At 36.9% G+C, this 10055-nt stretch overlaps 1 protein-coding gene across 1 annotated transcript in view; it reads left to right on the plus strand.

The window, feature by feature from the left end:
• Positions 1-3799, plus strand: part of LOC107573222 (uncharacterized) — a 37301-nt gene extending 33502 nt beyond the window's left edge. Inside the window, exons 2-3 of the mRNA XM_016259661.1 lie at positions 2083-2368; positions 2456-3799. Coding sequence (XP_016115147.1) covers positions 2083-2368; positions 2456-3799 — 1630 coding nt within the window. The remainder of the gene's footprint in view (positions 1-2082; positions 2369-2455) is intronic.
• The last annotated feature ends 6256 nt before the right edge of the window (positions 3800-10055 follow it).

Raw genomic sequence — 10055 nt, forward strand, 5'->3', positions numbered from 1 at the left:
GAATTATCAGGTCAATTACTGGACGCACCTTGAACAGCCTGTCATGACCTGGCTGACCCCTCCCCATATACTCACTATTGTTTGCGAAATGGAGGAAAGACAGAATGATCTCAAATATGTTCCTAGACATTAGTTTGCCAAACCCAGGTGTGTAAATTGGCCAAAATTCTGCCCAGTAATCCTCAATTTCTGCCTTCTCTACCAGCCCCATACACAAATTCAGTGCTAGGAAGGCCTTCATCTCTGAGACAGAGACATCATACCAATTATGAAATCTGCAATTGGGTTTCAGCTGTTGGGAGTTTAGAAACTGATGAGCATATCTGTTGGTTTCATTTGTAATGAGGTTCCAGAAGTCATCAGTCAGAAAGACAGAAAGTCTAAGGGTGCAGCACTGGTCAAATCTTTCTCTCCTAGATAACCAACAGGCTCATCAAAGCGTTTGATCCAGTCCTGATACACTTCTTCATTTCTCAAAAAAAACCAGCCACCATTGTCATCGATATTTCGAGCCCTATTTAGAGCCAGATCACCCCTGCTGCCTCTACCACGTTTCCCGGCTCTCCAACGCACAGCACGGCCACGTCTACCGCGGCCACTCCCACCTCTTTGGGGCGCTGGATCCAAAGAGCTAGTGCTACTTCCAGCCCTATTTCTCCTACCCCTGCTGCCTCTGCCTCTAGCAACAGCTCTCCTATGGACACAACGACCACGTTCACTGCTGCCACCCCCGTCCCCGTTGGGCAAAGGGTCGAAATGATCACTTGTTTGTGCTTCGTGAACACTCTCGCCTTGCACGGCGGCACCATTGCGCTGCAAAGTTGTACCGGGAGAAGAACGACCACGTTCACTGCTGCCACCCCCGTCCCCGTTGGGCAAAGGGTCGAAATGATCACTTGTTTGTGCTTCGTGAACACTCTCGCCTTGCACGGCGGCACCATTGCGCTGCAAAGATGTACCGGGAGAAGCGCAATCATTAGACGACCGATCGTCATTTCCAAAAGGCAAATATTCCCCTTCAGAGTCAGAATTGGCGAATAACATTTGCAACACATCCTCACAGTACAACTTTTATTAGCCATTTGGTGATTTTCTCTCACAAATCTCACAATTTACTCACACGCTATGAACTGAACTGCTTCCGCATCAATGACACGATAGCTCATTTGCTCTGCTGTTTCCTCGAACACTTTGAATAGGAACATTACGTCATTTTGGTCTAGAATCGAAAGTACTACAATTCTGCCATCTAGTGGTAGGGAATACAAATGAGATGTCACACCATATTAGGAACTACAGTCTATTTTATTAAGTATGACGTCTTGTCGCAATTTAGCTACTTTTGCGCTTAGAGGGTTAACAAATAGGCTAAGTTTAAGCAATTGGCCCCAGGATGTTAGAATTCAAATGTGCACATCTACCACACAGGGCTGTGTTTCCCAAAAGCATTGTAAGCCTAAGTTGATTGTAGCTCCATTGGTTTCAATGGGTCTACGATTTACTTAAACTTACTATGCTTTTGGGAAATGCAGCCCAGGACATTGGTTAATTCATTGCTCAACATGACAGTAGATTTTTGTTATTGTTTTAGTCATCAAAATTTTTCTTTTTAAATTTAGTTATTTAGTTTTCATCAGTTAAAAAATGTTGTTGACGAAAAATTATGAAACATTTTTTTTTGACTGCTGTCAAGACATTTACAGAAGTTCTTATTGAGAATTAACAGAGGTAGGCTATAGATGTTAATTTTTTATTGAATGTTTCACTTGAAGTTACCAGAATTGTGATTAGTGGTACATTTATTTGGTTTCTTGACACTTTATGCTTTAGCCTTAATTGTTATCTGACTGCTGAAACTGTGTTATTATAAATTATATTTGTTATGGCAAGACAAAATATAATGAACGTAGGCTTCTTAAGGACTTCATACAATGACTCATATTTTATTGTTTTCTGGAGTTATAATAATGATTTATTTAAAAATAATAATAATAAAAGGCAATAATAAATCTTAAAAAAAACTTAAGGCAGTGTGAGTTAAAAGTCTATATAAAAAAATGATGATATTATAATATTTTGCAGATCACGCCATAATGCCACACTATTGAATCCGGGTCCTCCAGCGCTTTACCGTCTGAACACAGAAAGAAAACGGATTGATGAAACTGAGACAAAGGTTAATCGATGGACATATGGACAGAAAAAAAGAAATAAACAAAACAAAGTTATTCTGATGGTGGGAGAAACTGGCGCTGGGAAAACCACCATGATCAACACCCTGATCAACTACCTATTGGGAGTGAAGTTCGAGGATGAAGAGTTTTATCAGATCACAGAAGAAACTGAAGATAATAAAGAAGAGGAAGAAGTAGAAAAGAAAGAAGAAATAGAAGAAGAAAACGAAGATGAAGATGAAGATGAAGAAGTTGAAGATGTAGATAATTCACTATCCCAGACATCTGTAGTCACTGTTTATGAGGTGTTTGTTGAAGAAAACCCAACATCTCTGACCATCATCGACACTCCTGGATACGGACACACTGAAGGACTCGAGAAAGACAGAGAGATTTCTGAGTATCTGATCAGATTATTTTCAGATGAGAATGGGATTCATTATATTGATGCGGTGTGTTTTGTGATGAAGGCGACACAGAATCGTCTCTCTAGAAAAGAGCATTACATATTTCACTCAGTTCTGTCTCTGTTTGGTAGAGATGTAGAGAACAACATAGTGTTTCTACTCACACATTCAGATGGAGGCCCTCCAACAAATGCCCTCAATGCCGTTAAGAAAGCAGAAATACCCTGCAGAAGAGATGGGAAAAGAAAGCCTATTCACTTCTTATTCAACAACCGACAGAAAGAGATAAGAGACAAACAGTATGAACATAACTACAGATCATCATGGGAAATGGGAGTGAGAAGCATGAATGAGTTCTTCACATTCCTTGAAGAAAAGAACAGAAAAAGTGTTAGGATGACATTAGATGTTATGAAAGAGCGAATACAACTTGAGGCCTGTGTCTCTCATCTAAAGGCTAGAATCTGTGAGAATGAGTTAAAAAATAAAGAACTTACTCAGATTCAGGAAGCCCTTGCACAGAACAGAGACAAGATTCAGAAATGTCAAAGCTTTCAATTTACAGTCAACAGATGTTTCAAAGAAAAAGTTCCCATTGAAAATGAATGGGGGTGGAACAGAAATGCAACCTGCTGCAACGTCTGTCAGGAAAATTGTCATGAATGGAACTGCTGGTGGGTGGAAAATCTCTCATGGTGTGAAGTCATGAAATCGAACCACTGCACTGTGTGTACAGGAAAGTGTCATTACAGCAAACATGTTAGAGAGAACAAAAAATATGTGATCAGGACAAAGGAAACGAAAATGGCATTTGATGATCTTAAACTGGAGTATGAACACACTGGTGACCGACCTGAAACCAGCTTTGACAAAGGAATATATATAAATACTAAAATGGAACAGGAAAGTATCATGAAAGAGTCTGAGAATAAAACAGAAATAGAAGAGAAGCTGAAGAGCAATCTGGAGAAGATTAAACACGAAAAGTCCATCATGCTGCATGAAGCTTATATCAGCATTGTGAGTCTGTGTAAGATCTCATTAATAGCAGACAGCGCTTCCACTCTTCAGCATTTGGATTTCTTGATTCTCAGACTGAAGGAGGAAAAAAGAAATAAATGGATAAAGAACCTGGAGGATCTGAAGAAAACTGGAGATCAGCAGAAAAACAAGGGAGCTTTACGTCATTTGATGGATTACACTATGCAAAAAAACTAAGTTGTGAATAAATTACCATCAAAAGAATAAAAGCAACAAATCTCAAATTACAAGATGAAAAGCAGAACTGATATTTCTCTGCCAGGGAAAATAAGTAAGTTCCCTTACAAGAGGATATGATAAGTTCCATTATTATGTTACTTGATATATTTAATCTCTTTAGACTGATTACAAGATAACTGACACTTGCTTCTGACTAAAAATCTGCATTTTATCATATATTTAAAATGATTTAATTGTTTAGGTGGTTGATTGTTAAACTTGTGAAAGTTTCTTGTTGAAATGATTTTGTAACAGAATCACTTGTAACTTTTTGTCAGGGTGGGGATGAACTAATTCAACAGCTGTTAGCATAATACCTCTTTTTACTGTAAAATTCACTCAGAAATGTACATTCTGTCATCAGTTACACTTTCTCATGTCGTTCCAAACCCATTAGACTTTAATACGATTTTTTTCCTCTTGCTACTATAATACTGGAGAGTTTATTTTCATTTTAATAATTTATCACAGTCATTTAAATCTTTATATTTAAAAAATGTCCAGCTTTCTGTGTTTTCACTGTTATACACTAGGGAGAGTAAAGAAATGAGTAAAGAATCTCCAGATCAAAACACAGGCAAAGAAGATGATGATGATGAAGAAGATCTCACATGTTGATCAAATTTTTTATAAAGGATATATAAAATATTTAAAGATATTACTTTGCATGTTTGTGTAAGCCATTTTACCATGAATGAGAGCCAGGTGCATTTTGAAGGCCTCAAGGCCAAATGACTGTGTAGGTCTCGTGGCCTGTGACTGCGCTGAAGGATCTGAGGATCCTTAAATGCAGCCTGTGTGTGTTTTGCTTCAAGAGAGCAATCATACATTTGTGTTGTCTTTTACTTTCTTTCTTTCTTTTATATTCATTCATTCATTATAATAATTTATTATTTAATAATTTGTATTATTCCATTTAATCATATAATCATTTATAATAATCATTATTGTCATTTATATACCAATTTCATTGATTCATTAATTGATTAGTCGTTTACATTATATTATATTATTGTTTTTTATATTTAGTTTTTTCCATTGTTGTTTATTCTTATGACCGTGTGGTTTCAAGGGCTGTTTGTCTTCATTAATAATAGATACAAGGGAATGTTTATGGAAACTCAAGGTCTATGGATGTTGTTTTTAAGCAGTTTTGCTATAACAATACTTGTTGAATTTGTGTTCTTCAGACAAAGTCTGACCATTGAGACATACGCAACTAAGACTATTCAATAAACTCTGCTCCTTTTTATTATCATCACTTCGTCTCCTGCTTCTGCTCTTCACTGGTATTTTCCTCAGTCAACTTCTTGGCTGATAGAAGACTGTTAATAGAGTTTTGGGTATTTTGGGTACCAGACAAGACTACCTGTTAACAGGTTTTGGGTATTAGACAACTTCCCTGACGAGTTGTTCTGTTACCAGACAAAACAGATATTTTCTGACAGGATCTGGCATCCGGGACTGGATCTTAATTATCTTGCATGGAGGGATAATCTAACAGCGCTTATGAATAGACGATACAGAAGGAAGAACCGTAGGTGGAAGATGCTACATGGTGAGATGCATAAATATATACTGTGTGTAAAGCTCGTTAAAATCCTGACAGCTCATTAAAATCCTAAAATGTATATGCCGCTGCAACCTTGGGCACCCGGAAAGGGGTAGATAAGTTACAATGAAAGCAAGTGTTATGAAAACTAAAAAACAGTTGTGGAAAGTACTGGGAATGACGTATCTACATGCACATTAGACAGTGACCGATAACGATAACTTTTACAACGATGGTAGTTCTGGACAGAGAAAGATTCAGATGCAGTGCCTGACATCTTGGCTTTGTTGCTTTGTTCAATAAAGTCTTATTTCAACTTCTGGAACTCTGACTCCTAAACTTTATTTGGCAAGAGAGAGAAGGCTGAATCCTCCACCACAATGTAAGCAGATGCATATGGAAAATAATGCGATCATCAAAAATAAACAGCAAATATATAAAAACTGCCTAATGCTACAGAGTGAAATGTTGATCCAGGAAATGGTATAGAACTGTGAAGCTTTGGGGGGGGGGGGGGTATCTAGCATAGATACAGCAATCTACTGTATCTATGCTATAAATTTGATCCAGTTTTGATAAGCAACATTTTGAGCAAAAAGCTGAGAAAATTGTTTCTTTTTATGAAACTTACCTACATTCAAGTGTTGATTAAAAAAATGCTTGAAGCTAGAATAAAAAGGATTTATTTTTGGGGGCTTAAAAGCAGAGTCTCTGTTCTTTATTTTGATGTATTGCATGTTCAGATATTCTTTCAACAAAATATTTTGGGGGCATTGAAACTTTTGTGAAAATTATAAAAAATGTTGACGCTTTAAATGTTTGCATTTCTGAAACAATATGTTGAACACCAAAGTTGTAATCTACCTAAAAACACACTAAACAGAGAGTTTGTTGAGTAAAATTAAATAAAAAACTGAATTAGAATGAAGTAATAAATGTCACTGAAACTAATGAACAATTTAGTCAAAAGATTCTTGGCATGGTAGCTTTTCTGCAATGTTGACTGGCCATTAGGGACTACAGGTGGAAAGATATATCTGATTATAATGTGATGAAAAGCATCTTCTGGTTCTTGACAGAGATGGATTTGGTGCAATTGTACACTGTCCCTATCAAATAAACAACAAATAATGTGTATATATACAAAATATATGGTCACATGACAATAAAAGTGACCCACCCCCTGTATCTTGCAAACTGTACAATTTACCCACTGGCTCATCTTAGCCCACTCTCCCCTTTATGAAGTTTTCTCACCGGTGAGTGACACATGATGTACTGTAGTAATGTCGTCTCATCTGGTCTGTGCACGTTCATGCGTTCAGGAGGGATGGCTTTGGACGCGATTTGCAAGGAGGGATTTACGCTTTCAGTGCTATCAGGCTAAAGTTAGTTATTTTGCAAGATGTACTATTGCACCTTTAAAAGCACGTAAAGTGTCTTCTTTCATGTTGCAAATAACTTTAAAAAAAATGTAATGTCGAAATATAAGTGAAATATATTGTGATTAACTTGACTATTCAAGCTCACTGTTTGATATAGTTGGACAGATGATAGCCTGCAATATAAGCTGAAGTTGAAATTTCTCTTTATTCAGTGTAATGCAAAATCTGTTACTCCATTTTGACATCAATTAAAGTAAAGGACACCATCACTGTATAGACCACATTTTTAACATCTTATTTATATTTCAAATAAATTAGTAATGTTTAGAACTGACAAGTGTGTGTTAATAAATATTAATATTTTAATAAATGTTGTATTGTTTTATTTGTTACTGGTTTATTTTAGATGCCTACAAATACAGAGTTGCTACTCGCTGAATTGCCAGGCAGTCCATGTAAAAAATGCAGACCCAGTAGCTCAGGCAGCACTCTTAGCCAGGAAATGAAAAAAAATAACATTTGTCAGAATAATAGCTTAGCACTATTATTCCGTCCTCACAATGTCACAAGTTCAAGAGGGGCCACTGAGGGGATTCTTCTCCCAAATACTAATGATCTAATGATTACACCATTTATGTTAAGTACATATGTTTTATATACATTTACATGTATTTTATATACATATACATTTATGAAAGTACATTTAATCATTTGTAAGTCGCTCTGGATAAAAGCATCTGCTAAATGAGGACAATAGAAGCAATCAAAACCAACAAAAGAGCAATAATATGCAAGTGCTATGACAAGTCTCGGTTAGCGTAACGCAGTATATATATATATATATATATATATATATATATATATATATATGTATATGTATATGTATATGTATATGTATATGTATGTAGTATTTTATATACATATACATTTATGAAAGTACATTTAATCATTTGTAAGTCGCTCTGGATAAAAGCATCTGCTAAATGAGGACAATAGAAGCAATCAAAACCAACAAAAGAGCAATAATATGCAAGTGCTATGACAAGTCTCGGTTAGCGTAACGCAGTATATATATATATATATATATATATATATATATATATATACAGTAAGAAGATAGAAAAAGAACAGAGAAAGCTAGGGTTAGAGACTTTTTTATTCTAAGAAAACAAGCAGTTAGATAATGAATAGAGAAAGCAAGTGTTAGAGGGTCAAGTGTTGTTTTTTTAATAAATAAAAAAGAAAACAAATAGATAAAATAGAAATATAATAGAGAGTGCTAGAGTTAGAGGGTCAAATAAAGATGGAATACATGAGCTTTTAGCCATTTCTTGAAGATGGTTAAGGACTCAGCTGCTCGGGTTGAGTTGGGCAGGTCATTCCACACAAGGGAACAGTTGATGAAAAAGTCAGTGAAAGTGATTTTGTGCCTCTTTGGGTTGGCACAATAATGCGCCGCTCACTTGTAGAACGGAAGCTTCTTGAGGGCACATAGGTCTGTAGTAAATTTAGGTAAAGGGGTGCCAAACCAGTGGTGGTTTTGTAAACAAACATCAACGCCTTGAATTTTATGTGAGCAGCTATTGGTAGCCAGTGCAAATTGTGAAACAGAAGTGTGACGTGAGTTCTTTTCGGCACATTAAAGATTAATCATCTGTTTTTGAAGGAGTTATTGTTGATGTGCCTAACTGAATGTTGAAATTGTGATGAAGTGATGGTTTTGTTGAAACTACAAGCAGTTCTGTCTTGGCCAGGTTGAGTTGAAGGTGATGGTCTTTCATTCAGCAAGAAATGTCTGTTAGACATGCTGAGATACGAGCAGCTATCGTCGGATCATCAAGATAGAATGAGGGGTAGAGCTGAGTGTCATCAGCATAGCAGTGATAAGAAAAGCTATGCTTCTGAAAGACAGAACCTAGTGATGCCATGTAGACAGAGAATAGAAGTGGTCCAAGAACTGAGCCCTGAGGCATCCCAGTAGCTAGATGTTCCTACTTGGACACCTCACCCCTCCAAGATAGCTTGAAGGACCTATCTGAGAGGTAAGACGCAAACCATTGGAGTGCGGTTCCTGAGATGCCATTTGCCAATAGTGTTGACAGGAGGATCTGGTGGTTAACTCCTTGGGGTCGACGGTCGCGACAAGCTCACTTTTTTTAAGATCAGTGCGAAAGACACTAAAAACGCTCTGTAGATTTTGGTCACACAAATAAGCGTTATATATACAGTGGGGCAAAAAAGTATTTAGTCAGCCACCAATTGTGCAAGTTCTCCCACTTAAAAATATGAGAGAGGCCTGTAATTTTCATCATAGGTATACCTCAACTATGAGAGACAAAATGAGAAAAAAAATCCAGAAAATCACATTGTAGGATTTTTAAAGAATTAATTGGTAAATTCCTCGGTAAAATAAGTATTTGGTCACCTACAAACAAGCAAGATTTCTGGCTCTCACAGACCTGTAACAACTTCTTTAAGAGGCTCCTCTGTCCTCCACACGTTACCTGTATTAATGGTATCTGTTTGAACTCGTTATCAGTATAAAAGACACCAGTCCACAACCTCAAACAGTCACACTCCAAACTCCACCATGGCCAAGACCAAAATTGTAGACCTCCACCAGGCTGGGAAGACTGAATCTGCAATAGGTAAGCAGCTTGGAAAACTGTTAAGTGTCTACTTTTGTGTACACTCACAATAACAAAACTTTGTACTTTTGTAAAATGAAAACAAACTTCATTTGCGCTGTCTGTCTTCTTTGTCTCCACGAACTGATTTTAGAAACGCATCACTAAAATGAACTTAAACTCAGCAAATACTTGACAGACAGACATGAGAAATATATCTATAGAAAGCTTGAAGTGTCTATACTTATAAATGACGTCATATTGAAAACAAATATTCTGTGATAAAGTAATCCATATGAAACCAACACGATGTTCAGTCATTCCCGTCTAAACTCATTATCTCTGATGTGACCCCGCCCATGAGAGGCTTGCACCCTTCATATGTAAATATCCACGTGAGACACGCGCACATGTAAACGCCCACATCACTCCGTAAACACATCGTGAGGATGGTCAAGTTCATCTTGGCTACTTCGTTTCTGGAAGAAGACTCGCTGAGAGGAATAACACAGAATTTACCTCAGAAGAAGAACAAGATGCTACGCACTGCTTCATCCAGAGGACGAGATCATTCTGATGAGTAATAATGTTTCTTTTTTGCATTAGTTCACATGTTATTGTGACATAAACGTGAACACATTTACTGGCTT

Source organism: Sinocyclocheilus grahami, unplaced genomic scaffold (assembly GCF_001515645.1).
Source record: "Sinocyclocheilus grahami isolate Dianchi unplaced genomic scaffold, SAMN03320097.WGS_v1.1 scaffold1895.1, whole genome shotgun sequence".
NCBI lineage: Eukaryota > Metazoa > Chordata > Actinopteri > Cypriniformes > Cyprinidae > Sinocyclocheilus > Sinocyclocheilus grahami.